General features: G+C 35.2%; 1 protein-coding gene and 1 non-coding gene across 2 annotated transcripts in view; both read right to left on the bottom strand.

Annotated features, from left to right (window-relative positions):
* Positions 1–18,362, bottom strand: part of LOC106132238 (WD repeat-containing protein 7) — a 109,832-nt gene extending 91,470 nt beyond the window's left edge. Inside the window, exons 1-12 of the mRNA XM_060952788.1 lie at positions 18,192–18,362; positions 17,030–17,268; positions 16,030–16,143; positions 15,201–15,344; positions 14,326–14,391; positions 11,784–11,946; positions 9,559–9,691; positions 6,412–6,489; positions 2,148–2,238; positions 1,414–1,561; positions 708–809; positions 3–143 (exon numbers count right to left, since the gene is read on the bottom strand). Of these exons, the coding sequence (XP_060808771.1) occupies positions 3–143; positions 708–809; positions 1,414–1,561; positions 2,148–2,238; positions 6,412–6,489; positions 9,559–9,691; positions 11,784–11,946; positions 14,326–14,391; positions 15,201–15,344; positions 16,030–16,143; positions 17,030–17,263 (1,414 nt within the window). The 5' untranslated portion in view covers positions 17,264–17,268; positions 18,192–18,362. The remainder of the gene's footprint in view (positions 1–2; positions 144–707; positions 810–1,413; positions 1,562–2,147; positions 2,239–6,411; positions 6,490–9,558; positions 9,692–11,783; positions 11,947–14,325; positions 14,392–15,200; positions 15,345–16,029; positions 16,144–17,029; positions 17,269–18,191) is intronic.
* Trnav-uac (transfer RNA valine (anticodon UAC)) lies at positions 13,976–14,048 on the bottom strand. The gene has a single exon. It is a non-coding gene; the product is annotated as a tRNA-Val (tRNA).
* Positions 18,363–19,194: the final 832 nt, after the last annotated feature.

A 19,194-nucleotide genomic window follows, 5' to 3' on the forward strand; every position in this document is an offset into this window, starting at 1 on the left:
ACCGTCAAGCTGCTGATGAGGGCCGTGCAGCAGCTGCAGCTGCACCGTGTGAGTGGCGTTCACTATCACTATGGAGCCGTCCTCTCTGCCTACCACCAGGCGGTTAGCCGCGAGCAGATATATGGAAGCAGTGAGTTTGATTTCTGTAACAAAAATTATAATTAGCTTCGATGCTGGTCTTGAAGTGTCTACCAAAAGTTTCTTCTTCCTTATGTGCAGATTGTGAAAGTCGACAAAGTTAAACATACATACATATAGGGGTACAGAGCCAATAGTCTTGAAGAGACTGATAGGCCACGTTCAGCTTTTTGTCTTAATGATATAAATGAGATTCAAATAGTGACAGGTTGCTAGCCCATCGCCTAAAAAGAAGAATCCCAAGTTTATACGCCTATCCCTTAGTCGCCTTTTACGACATCCATGGGAACGAGATGGAGTGGTCCTATTCTTTTTTTTTATATAGGTGCCGGGAACCACACGGCACTTTAACTACACTAAAATACAATAAAATTGTGATTCTTCTTTTGGGCGATGAGCTGGCAACCTGTCACATTTTAATCTCAATTCTATCATTAAGCCAAACAGCTGAACGTGTACTTTAGTATTTTTGAGCCTTTGGGCTCTGTATAGCCCGTGTAAAGGATAAAGAAGTGTCACAGACAAGTGCACAATCTCTGCGTCGTCATTTAGGCATAGAAAACAGTTACCTGGTTCATCTGGATGATGCAATTGGTCCAGAATCCCGACCGGGCTGGGATTCATCTCAGCCCAGGCCATGTCCAGACTTGTGTTCTTTATAGGAGCATGCCCTGTTGTATAAAAAAAAACATACATCAGTCATTTAGAGAGTCAAATTCAAAAGAAAAACACATATCAGTCAGTTGACAGAATCGAAAAACATTAACAAACTCCAGGGCTACATAGCTCACTAGATAAACTATCTAGTGAGTAAATGTTGTATTACCAATGTGATACTTATAGTACGGTTAATATCTGTGACTTTAATTTTCAGGTCAGTTACGAGTCAATTCCATAATACAAGCTTGGTCAATTTAATTAAAAAGTCTAAGTCAATACATGGTCTGATACACTAAGTCAATACAAGGTCGATACTAGGTCTATGCAAGATCAATACTAGAAGGATTCTTGGTCGTTACTATTTACGCATTATTATGTCAATACTAGGTCAATACTTAGTCAATAATTGGTTAATACTAGGACATACTAGCTCCATACTAGTTCATATTTTCTCAATACTAGTTCATGCTTGGTCAATACTAGATCAATCCTTGGTCAATACTAGGTAATACTAAGTCAATACTTGGCCAATACTAGGTCAAGACCAGGTCAATACTATGTCAATACTAGGACACACCTAGATTATTACTAGGTTAATAGTAGTTTACAACTCACATGGCAACTGATTGGGAACAGGCGTAGCGGCATCGTCCACATTCCACAAAGATACCACACCGTGGGAATCCCCACGGAGTAACAGTCGACGTTGTTTCCCGCCAACTGATGTGATGACGAATCTCATGGCGGGAGGGCATGAGAGGAGCTGTGAGGAGAATGATATGATGACTTATTTAAAAAACAAAAGAAATCGTCAATTGATATTTATTTTTCGTTTGTATATGACCTAATACCAATAGTGCCGTGTGGTTCTCGGCACCAATATATAGTGTCGTCTAATTTCCGGCACCAATAGATGAAAGAATAGGACTACACCATCTCTGTCCCATGGATGTTGTAAAAGGCAACTAAAGGATAAGCTTATAAACTTGCGATTCTTCTTTTAGGCGGTGGGCTAGCAACCTTACTTAGTTACTATTTGAATGTCAATTCTATCATCGAGCCAAACAGCTGAACGTGGCCTTTCAGTCTTATCAAGACTTTTGGCCCTGTCAACCTCGTAAGGAATAAAGACATGACAACATGTATGATAAGCTTAATGATAGAACTGAGATTCAAGTAGTGACAAGTTGCTAGCCCATCGCCTAAATGAAGAATCCCAAGTTTATACCCATATCACTTAATCGCCTTCCACGACATACATGAGAAAGAAATGGAGTGATCCTATTTTTACATTTGTGCCGGGAAATCCACACGGCACTAAATCAACTAATTACAAAAAACAAACAAACCTTATTATCAGGGTGTGCCAGTATACTGAACAGCACTGGACTATCGTGGTCCACGGTGGGTCCGTGGAACCCTTTGTGATCAGGTACCGAGCTGCAAAAACAGACAGACAGATATACAACAAGACTTTATATCAATCTGTCGAACTGTTTCCACGGAGAGATTGCTCGCTGTTATGTACATCGTTTCTTCAAATGCTTAGATTTTTAATTATATAGGTACGACCTTTATCTTAATAACGATATATTTTTTTAATAATTAAAAAAAAACTAATATAAATAAACTAATATATACTTTAATAACTAGGCTTTTTTTCAAAGTTGGGACATAAAAAGCTAGAACAATATATACTTTATAACTTTTAACATTTAAAGATTCACAATTCATTCTAGAAGGATATTACGCGTTGTAAACGAACAACTATTTTCGAAATTGGCTACGAGAAATATTTTCTTTTATTGATAATTCATATATTCTGCCAAATATGAGTGTTTTATACAAAGAGATGGTACAAGAAAGTAATTTAGATTAATATGCTGCGCCGTCAGACATATAAAAGTAAATCTTATTCGCAATATGTAGTTATACCAAGTTATTTGTCCTAATCATCATTAAGCATAAGTTTTGTTAAGTAAAATTTTATGCGAAAATATGGTTATGCCAAAAAAAACAATCTGTGTCCAAGTTGAACCTTTTTTCGGTTTAAAACTATCATTAAACTAAATTATCTTAACGACTTTTACTTCTGTATAAAAACATACTAATAAATATGGTAGCTTACACTAAAATAACTAATAAGATGATATATAATGATAGTGCAGAAAGCAACACAATTTTGCAACAACTACAAAATAATCTAAACTAAAACCAAATTTGTTGAATAATAAATAAACTAAACACTAAATTAATTAAATTACAATCATATTTTTTAAAAAAAAAGTATCCAATTCGAGTATGCTGTAAGAAATGGCTATGTACGTTACTGTTCTAAATAAATTAAAAATAAATAAAATAAAAATAATACTCCGATGTAATCGTGAGTCTTAGTACAAAATTCGTTTTTTTTTCAAAAGATGCATTGAATTTGGATATTCGTTTTCTAAAGCAGAGAACACATAAATCTAGTCTTAAGATGACTGCAGTAAACAAAAACTTCATCGTTTTTACTTTTATTCACTAATCCCAAAGTGACCTAATCACTATATTAAATAAAAAAAATACCTTCCTTTCTTGCCAGCCAACTAATGACTTAAGTATTAGTCAGGTCAGTTTCCAGTTAATTTAGTTCGTTGGAATAAAAAACGCGAGAATTTCATCTTAAAAACCAAAATAAATATTTTTTTCAGAAAATAGGCCTTCACGGGCTCTCTTTTACATCATTTGACATTTCAATTAATTTAATTTAATTTTTTTCTAATATATTAATTAGTTTGTCAAAAAGTAAACCTTAGTTAAACATATGCTAAACCCAATGTATCATTTGAAAAGCTAATATTGTATTCAAGCTCACGTTTACGAGGGATTCTTAAAATTAAAAAGTAAATAGCGGTAAAATAACAACAGTAACTGTAATTCAACTCATGTACTTTATGATATAATATTTTGAATTGAAATAGGGAATAAGCTACAGAGTGCTTGCAAAATAAAACTATAGTACTGCATATACTACATCGAAGTACAAATAAAACTGTGCTGACCTATTGATAGCCTTTCCGCGAAGTTTGCTAAAACAAAAAAATGCATTATGGTTATGACATTTAGCCCATGAACTGTGTTAAGTGTGCTTTTGTATGTGTCATAATTAATATATTTATGTTTATCATAGAAATATAACATTACTTAAAAATCAATTAAAAAAACAAATGGAAGTCATTAATTTTGTTTCAATCACTTCCAATTGTCATCCATCTCTTTCTAATTATACCTAATAGAAAGAGGGATATTGAAAAACTTCAAGGTCATTTTCCCGTCTCAGACTTGGTCAAATGTTTTTTCCTGGTTGGTTATATTTCCATGATTACCTATGTAACTAAAACCATAGACAGTATATGCAAGTTTACTATAGACATAAATCTGACTAGATACCGCGAATGTATATACAGTAGGCTTTATTCAAAATTATACCACCTCGTAGCTTCGAAACTAGATCACGACGCTCAGCAGTAAGCTATTGAAGGTGGAGGAACTTCGAAAGGAAATTGGCATAATGTTTTGTGTGTCCTCACGTAGATACGGCGCGTGCCAAATCGCGTAGAAAAATGATAACCAATTGACCTATTTTCGAAGCAAAAAAAAAATTGAAGTACTTGGTTTTCATACTGATGGTGACGACAGTATCTAGCAAGATCTATGTCTGTGTGGATTACCAAGAAAAAAAATAGGAATACTTTCAAAAATAGAATACCATTCGACAAAGACACTAGCGCCATTATGCACTGGTGAATGTTTTAAGCATTAGTATTATTAAGATACGTCAATAGATGGCGGTTGTCATGCCATGCTATCAGGCGAATGGAGGTCATACAAAAATATAATTAAAAAGGTGTTTTTAAGTTGTTTTATCGAAGTATGTTTTGTGTATCATAGAAATCTGTATATTATAATTGCATTTGCAATTGTCCCGTGTGGTTTTCCCGGCACCAATATAAAAAGAATAGGACCACTACGTCTCTTTCCCATGGATGTCGTAAAAGGCGACTAAGGGATAGGCTTGTACACTTAGGATTCTTCTTTAAGGCGACGAGCTAGCAACCTGTCACTATATGAATCTCAATTCTATCATTAAGCCAAACAGCTGAACGTTGCCTATCAGTCTTATCAAGACTGTTGGATCTATCTACTCCGCAAGGGATGTAGACGTATTTATATGTACGATTCAGATTTCTATGAACTATTCTTTTACCAAAATAATAAACTGCCGTAGTAACTCGTATATTACAAATGAGAGAAAGTGTCGTTAGTATAATACTGTCACAGTGTAAACATTAAAATGACATTAATCAAACAAAATGCCAGTGCTGTAATGAGAGACTAATGATGAATGTACCAATATTTATTAAACTGTTCTTTTAGTAATACACTTATCAAGTACAAATATTTTTTTTTTTGGGAATTCCGTTTCACGCACTTAGAAAGACATGCGATCCCGGAGGGGGATAGGCAGTGACCATATTATCTTTCAACGTGCCATGATCTCTGCATACTTGACCTATTAGTCTTTTCAAGACTGCTGGCCCTGTCTAACCCGCAAGGGATATAGACGTGATTATATGTATGAAGTCATACAGATGAACGTGGCATTTCAGTCTTTTTGAGACTGTTGGCTCCGACTACCCCGTTAGGCATATAGACGTGACTATATGTATGTATGTATTATATTAGTAGTGTCAACCAACTTTCATTAGGTGACACAAAGAAATGAAATATTTGTACTTAATAAAATTTGATACTTGTAATAAAATTAGCTTAACATGTACATATGTATATGACTTGAAATGAATGAACTCTTACATTGTTAGTCTTGGTCAAATATGTCAATTGATGAATTAAATAAGCTGATATGTGTAAAAAAAAATGTATTGTTATATGTATTTAAATTAAACCAGATTTTACACTAGCCTACAATAAAAAGTATTAAATGAAAATAATCAACTCAATTTTGCATGTTTTGAACGATCCTCTTAATGTCAGGTTGGCTGGAACAGATCCCACTAAGGGATAAGCCCGCCTTTGTTCTGTACTACTGTTTTATATTTGTAATGTACTCCTTTAGTGAACAATAAAGCATTTACTTACTTACTTAAATGAAATTATTTGTAAAAAAATAATTATATTATTAATTGGCACCATGGCGACTGGAAATAATATTAACAAAAAAAATAAATCCTACTAATATTATAAATGCGAAAGTTTGTGAGTATGTCAGGATGTCAGTATGGATGTTCGTTACTCTTTCACGCAAAAATTACTGAACCGATTACGATGAAATTTAAGACTCGGAATACCATATAGGCTACTTTTCATCCCGGAGTTCTCGCGGGATTGATTCCACGCGGCCGAAGTCACGGGCGGCCTCTAATATTTATATGAATATCAACTCATTAAGCTGAACATTACATTAAGAATTTTTTCGAGACCATACCGAAATAAAAACATGATAACAGTATTATTTTATTAGAAATTTTTAAACGTGCAATAAAAAAAAATCCAAGCGTTACAACTGTTAGCCAAGTTAATTCGTTAAACGTTATTACTCTTTTCTCTTACTATATAGCTGTGACGTTTTCAGTCAGCGATTTCTCAATTCCCCACTCTTGTTTGTCAATTTGTTGCGGAACACAAGAGCTAAAAGCATAATACAAACTTTAGCAATAACACTTCATATCTTTTCCATGGATGTCGTAAAAGGCGACTAAGATAAAGGCTAATAAACTCGGGATCCGCCTGAAGGCGACGGACCAGATTACTTTACAAGAGTTTTTTTCATATGGATGTCGTAAAAGGCGACTAAGGATTTACTTAATAGACTCCCGTCGTAGACTTAGTACCTACGGTGTGATTCAACAAATTCATTTCATTTTCAACAAGACATATTTGACCAAAACACAAAATTTGATGAAACATTTTAATCAAAACATGAAACAAAAACAACAACTATAGAATTCCACGAACAATTGACCACGAAGAAGAAATTGAAAAGAATCTTCAAAAAAATGTGCAAAACTAGGGAGTTAGCGTGTTAGAAATTTAAATGACATATATAAAACGAAAAAAAAAATAGTAGTTTGAATAGTCAAAATATTATTTTTTGGCTTGGATCCCATTATAAGAGAGCGCTGCGTGGTCAAAATATTGAACATTCCTCACAATTACTAAAAAAAAACATGGAGAATATACCCACTGGAGAGAGCGTTAACAGTTCTCAAATCAAAAGTAAGTGTTTTTTACAAGCGGGCACTTAAACAGATTAATGGTTATAACTAATTTTAAACTTTCACGTAGCGTTATTCTACTAATATTATAAATGCGAAAGTTTGTGTGTATGTCAGGATGACAGTATGGATGTTTGTTACTCTTTCACGCAAAAACTACTGAATCGATCACGATGAAATTTGGAATGTAGGTAGCTGAAGACCCAGAATAACATACATATAGGCTACTTTTTATCCCGGAGTTCCCGCAGGATTGATTCCACGCGGTCGAAGTCGCGGGCGGCGTCTAGTACTATTTATAAATAATACAGGTATTAAACGCGCACGTAATAACTTGGCGGTAGAAGAACATTCTGTCGAACTAAAGGAGCAGTAACCCGCTGGTTTTCAGTCGCTCGCTGACCATAGATCATTGTAACAAGATTCGAATCGTCCAAAATAAAATAAAGGTATGTCACGTGCATGTTTAATACCTGTATAATTTATAAATAAACTAATGGTTGATTATACAGTTGTGAGATAATGGCTGATTATGGTTGACTGGTAGAGAAATCATAGTGTAATGAATGCTTCTAGTATTTAGTTCATCCATTATCTTTTACACTTGTTTTTTGTACAATAAAGATTAAATAAAGAAACCGAGAGTTATTTACAAAAATCAACGCTTTAGTGAAGGAGTGGGGTCGGATTTTGAATGAATAGTCTTTCTTTATCCAGAATTGTCGAAACATTCATATTCAATATGATTTAAAATATCAACCATCGCAAAATCGCTTGAATTTGCAATGGCTGACACGAGGGAAGAGACAAGGGTATTTCAAAATATAGCGATACGCAAAATTAAAAAAAAAAACTGTATTAAAAAAATAAACTGAAGGCTTTTTTATGGCAAAAAATATGAGTTAATACGATAAACAATTAAGGTAATTTCAAATTATAAATAAATTAATGCGTAATGTATTCTCCAGTGTGATATTATACTCCATGCCACAAAACTATATTTATTGATAACGTAAAGCACATGCCATACAGCTGAATGTGGCCTTACAGTCTTTGCGAGACTGTTGGCTCTGTCTACCCCGTAAGGGATAAAGAATTAACTCTTAAAACTGTATTTTTGTGAATATTTTTTTATATGATATTATATGAACATTCTCCTGGTTTCACTCGATGATGTCATTGCTAAAGAGGATCAGTGCCGAGATAAAAAATAAATATATACGGGATAAATTACACAGATTGAATTAGCCTCGAAGTAAGACTTGTGTTACGATAACATATAAAATATGTTTTCGTTGAGTTTACCAACTTAACGATACTATATTTAATTATTATTGTATATTATATTTTGTACGAGTAAGTAAACTCAACGATACTATATTTTATAATATAAAATACTTATATAGATAAACATCCAAGACTCAGGCCCAATCAGAGATAGTTCTTAATGTTCATATCCATACACAAGTTCCTGTGTCCTTACCTAGAATCATAGTTATACATTCATTAGCCTGAATGTGCAGGTTTCCTCACGATGACTTCTCTTACTTTAAAAGCACGTTGCCTCATGCACGGATGTATGTACATGAGCTAATATGGATTAAGTTCCCCATCTTAAAGATTGTTTCAAATGATAAAAAGAAAGAAAAAGATAGTATTCATGTATGTACATTAGTTTGAATACTTTCATGTTATATTATGTTTTTGGAAGAGCGGGTCCCCCTGCCACAGGTTTTTCTAAGCTTACTAGGTGGGTCCCAGTTTTGTGTAGTTTTAGAAAAAAAGGCTTGGAAATAAAGATTTTTCAATTTAAAAAAAAATGTTCTTACTTTGAGAGAAAACATCGTGAGGAAACTTGCACATTCATGCATCTGAATGTGTAACCATGATTCAGTACGGGTTAAATTCGCCTATAAACCTTGCGGAGGTCAGGTGAGAGTCAATTCGTGTAAGAACCTGACTCACTCCAGGGTCACAGCTGAAGGCGCGCCCCGGGCTCCTCTCCAGAGAAGACCGGGACTTACGCCAGAAGACCTTGAAAGAGATACACTTTCACTTGGACAACTTAACCGCCCAGTCGCCGACGCTCAAATTCCCTATTAATCAGAAACCAATTTTTCTACGGCCTCTGTGGCGCAGCGGTAGTGCGCTTGTCTGTGTCACCGGAGGTCCCGGGTTCGAATCCCGGCCAGTGCAAGATGAGAAACGAACTTTCTCTGATTGGCCTGAATCTTGGATGTTTATCTATATAAGTATTTATTATAAAATGTAGCATCGTTGAGTTAGTATCTCGTAACACAAGTCTCTAACTTACTTCGAGGCTAACTCAATCTGTGTAATTTGTCCCGTATATATTCATTTATTTTCCTCCTTTTATTAGACCCGGTTGCATCCTCACCACTCTGGAGAGGAGCCCTGGGGTTTGCTATTTAGCACTCTGGAGAGGAACCTTCGAGAAACCAGTAAATTAAACGACACTCACTTAGCGGGTAACTTGTACATGTAGCCTTTCCCTTCAGTAGACCAGACCAGAACGCGGTCTGGGGCCAAAAAATCACCAGACATCCAGCGTTCGCCAGATGGCGCTTGTATAGAGCATAGCACGGAGAAATCACCTGTAATAAGTATACATACATACATAAATAGAATCACGCCTCTCTCCCGGAGTGGTACGCAGAGACTACCTCTTTCCACTTGCCACGATCTCTGCATATTTCCTTCGCTTCATCCACATTCATAACTCTCTTCATGCAAACTCGGAGGTTTCACAGTAATAAGTATAATTAATTAATAAGCCGGCGAGCTTGCACGAAGAGAGTTATGAATGTGGATGAAGCGTAGGTAGTGTGCAGAGATCGTGGCAAGTGGAAAGATATAGTCTCTGCCTACCCCTCCGGGAAAGAGGCGTGATATTATGTTGTGTTGTGTTATGGGTATAATAGGGTACCGGACAACTTTTCAGATTGTGTTTAAAAATAATCTTTATTTATTTATATATCCATAAAAAATATTATTTTAAATAAATAAATCATTTGGAGTATTAAAAAACGTCAAAAACGTAATTTATTTAAAATTGCCGCGAAAACAGCACTTTACGTCAATTCAGATCGCGTGACGTCATATGTTTGGAAAACAAGCCTTATTACAAGTGATCAGTGCTTGGATAATTTAAGTATTTTCTCGCAGATCTAGAAACATGCAAAACCCATAATAATGTAACCTTTAAAATCATAAAAAAAAACATATGTGAAAATAACTTTGTAAGCAATGAAACTAGTTTTAGGTTATGTTTTCGTTTGTTATTTTTTCAATCATTTCTGTTGTTAAGATAAACAAAAAGAGGTTGAAATACTTACACAAATGTTTTCACATTGCGAAATTCAGCAAAATAAAAGTCGGTATTAGTGGCAAAGAAACTGCCGACCATGAAAATATCAATCTTTTGAGAGATTTCTATTGTCGGCTTTATTAACCTTGTTCCATGATAAAAGCTTGATATAGGCGGCTTCAAGCACTTGCGACAACTTCTGTTATGAGTAAAGTCCTTCAATTCTTAACTAATTACAATTAAATATTTTTAGAAAAATGCTAATAAATCGTAGAATAACTCGAAATAACATACAAAGCAGTGTTGTTTACTTATCACTTCTGAGGTATGACGTCACCCACTGTGATTGGTGTTTGGGTTCTTACGCTGCACAGATAAAAAATATTGGATTTTTGCAACTTTATTTATTGATTTAAAATTATAAATCATTGTTATTTCTTAAAAATCTTTACTAAGTGATGTTCTTGTATAAAAAACTTTATTTTAAAACACAACTTAGATTTTTTTTCGATTACTGTCCGGTACCCTATTATACATACACACATAATCAATGTTGATGCTATGCAGGCACTGTACAATTTGTAAATTAAATTTTAGTTAGTAATCATCTTTTTTTTCTGTTTTTTTTTTCTTTCTACTTTCTTTTTTTAAAAATAATTTTAGCTTTAGTTTTAAGCTGAACGTGGCCTATCAGTCTTTTCAAGACTGTTGGCTCTGTCTACCCCGCAAGGGATATACACGTGATTATGTGTATGTATGTAATACTTATCAAAGAAATTTCATCAGAAAAATAAAGAAAAAGCAGAGAGAGAGAGAGAGAGAGAGAGAGAGTGTGTGTGTGTATGTATGTATGTAATATTTATCAAAGAAATTTCATCATAAAAAAAAAGAGAAAGCACCAATAAAGAGAGAGAGAGAGAGTGTGTGTATGTATGTATGTAATACTTATCAAAGAAATTTCATCAGAAAAATAAAGAAAAAGCAGAGAGAGAGAGAGAGAGAGAGAGAGAGAGTGTGTGTGTATGTATGTATGTAATATTTATCAAAGAAATTTCATCATAAAAAAAAAGAGAAAGCACCAATAAAGAGAGAGAGAGAGAGTGTGTGTATGTATGTATGTAATACTTATCAAAGAAATTTCATCAGAAAAATAAAGAAAAAGCAGAGAGAGAGAGAGAGAGAGAGAGAGAGAGTGTGTGTGTATGTATGTATGTAATATTTATCAAAGAAATTTCATCATAAAAAAAAAGAGAAAGCACCAATAAAGAGAGAGAGAGAGAGTGTGTGTATGTATGTATGTAATACTTATCAAAGAAATTTCATCAGAAAAAAATAAAGAAAGCACCAATAGAGAGAGAGAGAGAGACAGCAAGACTAACCTGCGTCATATATCTGACAGTATTTAGCGCACACGATCAACACGGTGCGCTGATTGTAGGCGCAGCAGTTGAGCGACAACGCGTTCAAACATCGTATTTGTTTTGATTCATTCTCGTAAATCGGCTCGGATTGTTTGTTCTCGTGGCCGAGGAGGGACCATACCTGTAATATATAGATATATTATATATATATATATATATATATATATATATATATATATATATATATATATATATATATATATATATATATAACATGTGGATGTGGATGAAGCGAAGGAAGTCTATTTATTATAGGTATGGTCAAGACTGGTGGTTCTGTCTAACCCGCTAGGGATATAGACGTGATTATATGTATGTATGTATATGGAAGAATATATATAAGAATATATTTCTTGCATGAAGAGAGTTATGAATGTGGATGAAGCTGAGGAAGTACGCAGAGATCGTGGCAAGTGGAAAGAGGTAGTCTCTGCCTACCACTCCGGGAAAGAGGCGTGATTTTATGTATGTATGTATGTACATATAATCACGTCCATATCCCTAGCGGGGTAGGCAGAGCCAATAGTCTTGAAAACACTGATAGGCCACGCTCAGCTGTTTGGCTTTGTGATAGAATTGAGATTCAAATAGTGACAGGTTGCTAACCCATCGCCTAAAAAAGAATCCCTTGTTTGTAAGCCTTAGTCGCCTTTTACGACATCCATGGATAAGAGATGCAGTGGTCCTATGCTTTTTTGGATTGGTGCCGGGAACCACACGGCATATAATAAATAGATATATTATATAACATATATATATACAGTAATACCCCGGACTTACGCGGTAGGTGGGTCCGAGCGGTTGTCGTGTAAGTCGAATTCGCGTAAGTCGGGGTTCAACGTTGTATATAAATTTTGTTTAATCGGGACCAGAGTGTTAAGAAAACAATAATTTAAAAAAAAACAATGTTAAATAAAGTGTAGGATAATAAAAAAAAAATTTCATTGTTATGAATAAATTAAGCAAAACCAAGTTATTTTGATGTCGAAGGCTTTATATATTCTAACAATGTTGCCTGATGAGTTAAATCTATGCATAATACCTAAGTGACGCTTACGGATGATACTTGAATTCAAAATTTGAGAGTCTTTCACAGCGTTCATAATTTTTTCTTTACCTTTTACAACCGTTTGGACTGTTGATTCCGGTAGGTCAAATTTCTTTGTCAATTCACGCGGAACACGTTTAAATCTGTCGCAAATTGAATACTGAGCGGGCGGCGAGAGAGCCGATGCGCGTGGCCATCGAAATGAAAACCGCGTATTTCCGAATTCGCGTAAAACGGGGTAGCGTAAGTCGGGGTATTACTGTACATAAAATTACGCCTCCTTCCCGGAGGGGTAGGCAGAGACTACCTCTTTCCACTTGCCACGATCTCTGCGTACTTCCTCAGCTTCATCCACATTCATAACTCTCTTCATGCAAGAAATATATTCTTATATATATTCTTCCATATACATACATACATATAATCACGTCTATATCCCTAGCGGGTTAGACAGAACCACCAGTCTTGACCATACCTATAATAAATAGATATGTATGTATAACATAACATAACATACATATAATCACGTCTATATCCCTAGCGGGGTAAACAGAGCCAATAGTCTTGAAAACACTGATAGGCCACGCTCAGCTGTTTGGCTTGGTGATAGAATTGAGATACAAATAGTGACAAGTTCCTAGCCCGTCGACTAAAAGAGGAATCCCAAGTATATACGCCTAACCCTTAGTCGCCTTTTACGACGTCCATGGAAAAGATATGAAGTGGTCCTATTCTGTTTTTTTTCTATTGGCGCCGGGAACCACACGGCACTGAGATTTAACTGGAATGAAAATAATGTCATACAGTTTGTTGCTGTATCGACTCTTAATAAAAAAAACAATTAAACTATTCACTCTAAACCACTTTAAAAATATTAAAAACAACTTTTTATTTTAATTTTGACAAATATTTTTTTTTGGTTACTATCACGAAAACTTATTAAAAAAAAATTTTATTCATTATTCAAAACTTTTACTCATTATTATGGGACATTTCAATATCACTTAATAATTGTCATATCTTTTGGGTTCACAACATTAGTTGACGTCTAATAAATAAACTACATAATACTATTTCAAAAAAAATATAAGAACAAAAGATATGATTCCGGCCAGGATCGAACTGGCGGCCTTCTGCGTGTAAAGCAGATGTGATAACCACTACACCACGGAACCGTGTGACTGAGATGGTGAAAATTACATTCACTTACGTACATTTACATATCTACGAGTATCAATTATGTTGAACGTATCATGATCAAATTAAGGACGTCTTGGCAAAAGATCAGGTCAAGAGTACCCTTAACCGCCGAGCTTGCATGAAGAGAGTTATGAATGTGGACGAAGCGAAGGAAGTATGCAGAGATCGTGGCAAGTGGAAAGATGTAGTCCCTGCCTACCCCTCCGGGAAAAGACTTCATTTTATGTAAGTATCAATTATTTAAACACTCACTTTGACCGTTCCAGTAATAGAGATGGCAAGAACGACATCATCTTTCCGCGACGACGGACGGAGGACCTGGAAATGGAGACAGTGTGCTGCAAAAAAACATGTTCCATAACATAGTTGGAGTTCTTCCTCCAACCCCAGTACATAGCAATGCACGCGCGACGCCGTTTTTATCGCGCTAAAAACTATCGCTGTCTCGCTTTTTATTATGTCGCGAAACGGGACAGCGATAGTTTAAATAAATAAATACGGGACAAATTACACAGATTGAGTGAGCCACGAAGTAAGTTCGAAACTTGTGTAACGAGATACTAACTCAGCGACACTATAGGTTATTTAATAATAGATACTTATATAGATTACATGACGGCCTCTGTGGCGCAGAGGTAGTACGCTTGTCTGTGACACCGTAAATTTTAATCTGAAATTTCATGCGTCCGACATTAAAAATGACGAAGTTTCATACAAACTTGCAACCCCTATTTCACCCCCTTAGGAATGCAATTTTCAATATCCAATTAATGGATTATTATTTAAATCTAAAATTTCAAGTAATTATCCCACACTAAAAATGACGAAGTTTCATACAAACTTGCAACCCCTATTTCACCCCCTTAGGAATAGAATTTCCAAAAATCCTTTCTTAGTGGATCCCTCCTAATTAAAATCTACCTTCCTGCCAGATTTCATCTTTATTGGCTCAGTAGATTTCGAGATTTCGTGATTCCTAAGTTAGTGTTTTTCGCTTTTATATACATATATAGAATATAGAAGATAGATTTAAATATAGATACACATCCAATCCAGTCCAATCTGAGAACCCAGTCCAATCTGAGAAAGTTCGTTTCACATCATGCCCTGGCCTCTATAATTCTTACATGCAAAGCAGATATCCAGTCCGGATTCATCTTGGAGCTTAGTGAGAAGAGTATCTCCAAAGAGAACGGATCCATGATCAGGATCTCAGCGTAGTAACCGTTGCAGAAGAGACGTAGGTCTTCACTGTTGCACATATGGTACGCCTGTAAATATAGAAATATTTTTTTTTAAATTCATTTATACTAATAGTATAAAGCTGAAGACTTTGTTTGTTTGAAGGCATTTATCTCAGGAACTACTGGTTCGAATTGAAAAATTCTTTATGCGTTGAATAGACCATACTTACCAATATCGCGCAAGGCTTTATAACATCACGTTGCAACTATTAGAAGCAAATGAATAATGGAAAATGTGAAAAAAAACGGGGAAAATTAATCATCCTTGAAGGCTTTAATGACGCCCAAAATAACTATTCCACGCGGACGAAGTTGCGGGCACAGCTAGTATCTAATAAAGAAATAAATGCCGTGTGGTGCTCTGTTCTTTAAAATAGTACCACTCTATATTTTTCACATACATATTGTCACGTCTATATGTATTGCGGGCTCGACAGAGCCAACGGTCTTGAAAAGACTGAAAGGCCACGTTCAGTTGTTGTTGGCTGTATGAAATAATTGAGATTCAATTAGTGACAGGTTGTTAGCCCATCGTACACGTGAATCCCAAGTTAACACGCCTATTCCTTAATCGCCTTTCACGACATCCAAGGGAAAGATATGGAGAGGTACTTTTTAAAGTGTTTAACTATTCTAAAGTGCCGTGAACCACACAGCACCCAAAAATTCAACCCGTAAGTATTACGTTCACAGCTAGCTAGCTAGCACTAACCTGTATGTTCGTATGTATCTGCGTCAGTTTAACACTCTCCCTGCACTTCCCGTCCACGAGGTCCCAGGTACACATCTCGCCAGCTACCGTCGAGCTGACGATGAAGTTGTTATCCTGGAAGAGATTAGGAGACGGGATCATTAGACATTATTTGCAAAAAACAATAAAAAAAACTGAATTCCTCCGTGAGGAATTTTTTGGAGATGGGCAGTATTGTTAAACCTTCATGGTTTCAATATCAATAACGAACACCCTGGCTATTGTATATTGTGTCAAGTAGATTAAAAATAAGAACTACTTATTCTCTTCTGTCATCTGCTCTGTCATGTCTTATGTGTATCTAAGATTTTATCTAAATAAAATAAACTAACTTACTCACTGCACTCTCTGCTTTCACTTATTCTAATAAGTATACCAAAGGACAACAAATTGTCCCTCTCATCTCTGCGTTTTCCCGGTTTTCCACCTCCAGTGTTTCGGGGCCCGGGATCCGCTTTCCTTATACAGCGTATTTTGACTTATACCTGACTCACAAAATTTATTCTGAATGTTTCACCTCTCCCCAAACAATGGTTCACCTGTTGTTCAGACCTATATGCCCTGGAAACATCACCAGGGATGCCCTGCTGTCAGTCACCGATGGGGCTGTTAAAATGGCCCGACATAATAGTGGGAAATTTTACTTCATTTTGGTGATGGGCTAGCAACCTGTCATTCTTTGAATATCAATTCTATTACACTAAGCAGCTGAATGTGGCCTTTCAATTTTTTCGAGATTGTCAGCTCTGTGTACTCCACAAGGGATGTAGATGTGACTATCTGTATCTGTATCTCTGAATTTTTACTATAATAGGATGGATTATGAACACACCAAGAAGAAGAAGAACTCATAACTCATCCAAGATCAATGGTCTAAGGTTTACCCTGGGCTCCTCTCTAGAGTGGTGAGGATGCGACCGGAACTGTAGCCAGGAAAAGAAAGCCTTCACAGAAGACCTACCTGTATAATAGAGGCCCTGGACAAGCAAGTGACAGGCGCCGTGTGACCGACGAGCAGACACCTCGGGATCATCTTCAGAGACACCGGATCCACTTGCCAGATGCAGATCTGACCGTCATAGCAGCCGGTCACCAGGGTCTTCTGGTCACGGGAGAGGTACACCGATGATATGCAGTGGGTGGGTGCGTGTTTGCCCCAAAGGACCACGGGAACGATTAAGTTTGTGCCGGGCATTGTGGCTAGAATAAAGAAGTATTTAATTTTTTTTATACATTTTGATGACTGACAGCAAATTTTTTAATTATAAGCTTATGAAATTTGGATTGGAGCCAATTACAAGTCTTCACTAGTAAAAACAGTATGAAAAATTAATTATAACACAATCTTTATCTTTTACGGGGGAAGACAGATCCAATATACTTATTGTAGTAAAAAATTCCATAAAAATTGATTTAACTGCTAAAAATACTTGATTTTATTTTGTAATACATTAACAAAGGCCTTTTTTTTTGGAAACTTTATCTGAGGTTTTGACCCACAGAAATTCTTACAAATAAAAATAACTCATGAAATTCAATCAATTTTGTTTCCGAAGTCTACCTTATATTGCTATGCTAAACTCCATGAAAATTGGGAATAATATTGAATTTTAGTAGTAAAATTTACAAATACCTATTCCATACAATTTGCTTGAAAAAACTAACAAGTAGCATTATTGTGAAAAGCATTCTGCGATTAATATGGAGTAAAATAAGTATAGCATGGATAAATTTAAAAGACTTACACAATGTATCTCAAGTTTATTAAATCTGACCTATTGATTTTTCTGTGCTAGATTACTTACATTACTTAATGGTACAAATGTTAAACTGTGTCTAATAGAACATTTTGTTTGAAGATACTAAGGAGAATTACAAATAAACAGGCAAATTAATACGATTCCAATAAGAAATGTTTGAAGGAAATAATGATTATCAAATTGTCTAGCACAAATTAGATTTTTAGACACCATTAATAACCTTGGAGATGTCGAGTGTTAGCTAATGAAGTGAAACAATAGTAAAATATGCCTTGAAACTGAATTGTTTGCATTATAAAGAGATAACAAGTATTATAATGTTTTGCCATGAAAATGAATTGAACTTATGTATTTAAAACGTACCTAGAGCTCACAAGGCCGACAAATCTGCTGACTTATAACACACACACAAATTTTAGTTCATATGGGTAAATCATTTATCAAGATATACGAAGACTTTATTATTTAAATCATTAATTCTCGTGAAACCAATTATTTACGATCTTCGATTTACGATTACCAATACCAAGCTGTCAGCTGTGACAGCTACTATAATGTCAGTGTCACATGACTTTTTCTGTCAGCTATTTTCGTTATAAATATAAAATAATGGCCCTCCAAATGTCTATCACGCATGGTACCTAAGTGGCATTAAAAAAAGGCGCGGGAATTTCGTAACAACTGGCGGTCTTTATTTCGAGCAAACTTAAAATATTTTTAAATAACCTGGTCTGGTCGTAAATACATCCTATTTTGTACATATTCTCGTAATTTACAATTTTGCATAGTGTGTTTTGTATATAGTATGGCTGAAGTCGGGGTAAGTTTTTACCTACCTTTTCTGTGATGGACGGCAAGAAGAGAAAAAAGGAGCAAGACTCCGAATTGCCTTGTAGATATTTTAAAAAAAGGTCAACAAATTTAAAATAAGCTTTGAATAGCATACCTAACTTGGTATGTATTTGTAAAATTGAGTTTACAATGTTTTTTTCTCAATTCTATTTGCCGATTTTTTTATAATTTTTTATTATTTGTGTAGAATAACTACCTATTTCTCAGTAAATATGACTTTATTTAATAAAATTATACAGTAGGTATAACTTTAGCATGTGAAATATTCCTTTTATGATAAAAGGTGTCAAAACTAATGTGGAGGTTGTATATACACCTGGAAATCACGAATGACATAAATCATTATTTTATTAACTTGGCATTCGAACATTTTGAGTGGATGCAAGGACATATTTTTATATTCATTTCATAATGACTGATAAAAAACTACCATCGTCGACGAAGTTGCGGTCGAAATCCAATGTTAAGGATGAAAAGCAAGTCGAATTAGCTGCTAAAATAGATGAGACTGACG

The sequence above is a fragment of the Amyelois transitella genome, chromosome 29, assembly GCF_032362555.1.
Source record: "Amyelois transitella isolate CPQ chromosome 29, ilAmyTran1.1, whole genome shotgun sequence".
NCBI classification, from domain to species: Eukaryota; Metazoa; Arthropoda; class Insecta; order Lepidoptera; family Pyralidae; genus Amyelois; species Amyelois transitella.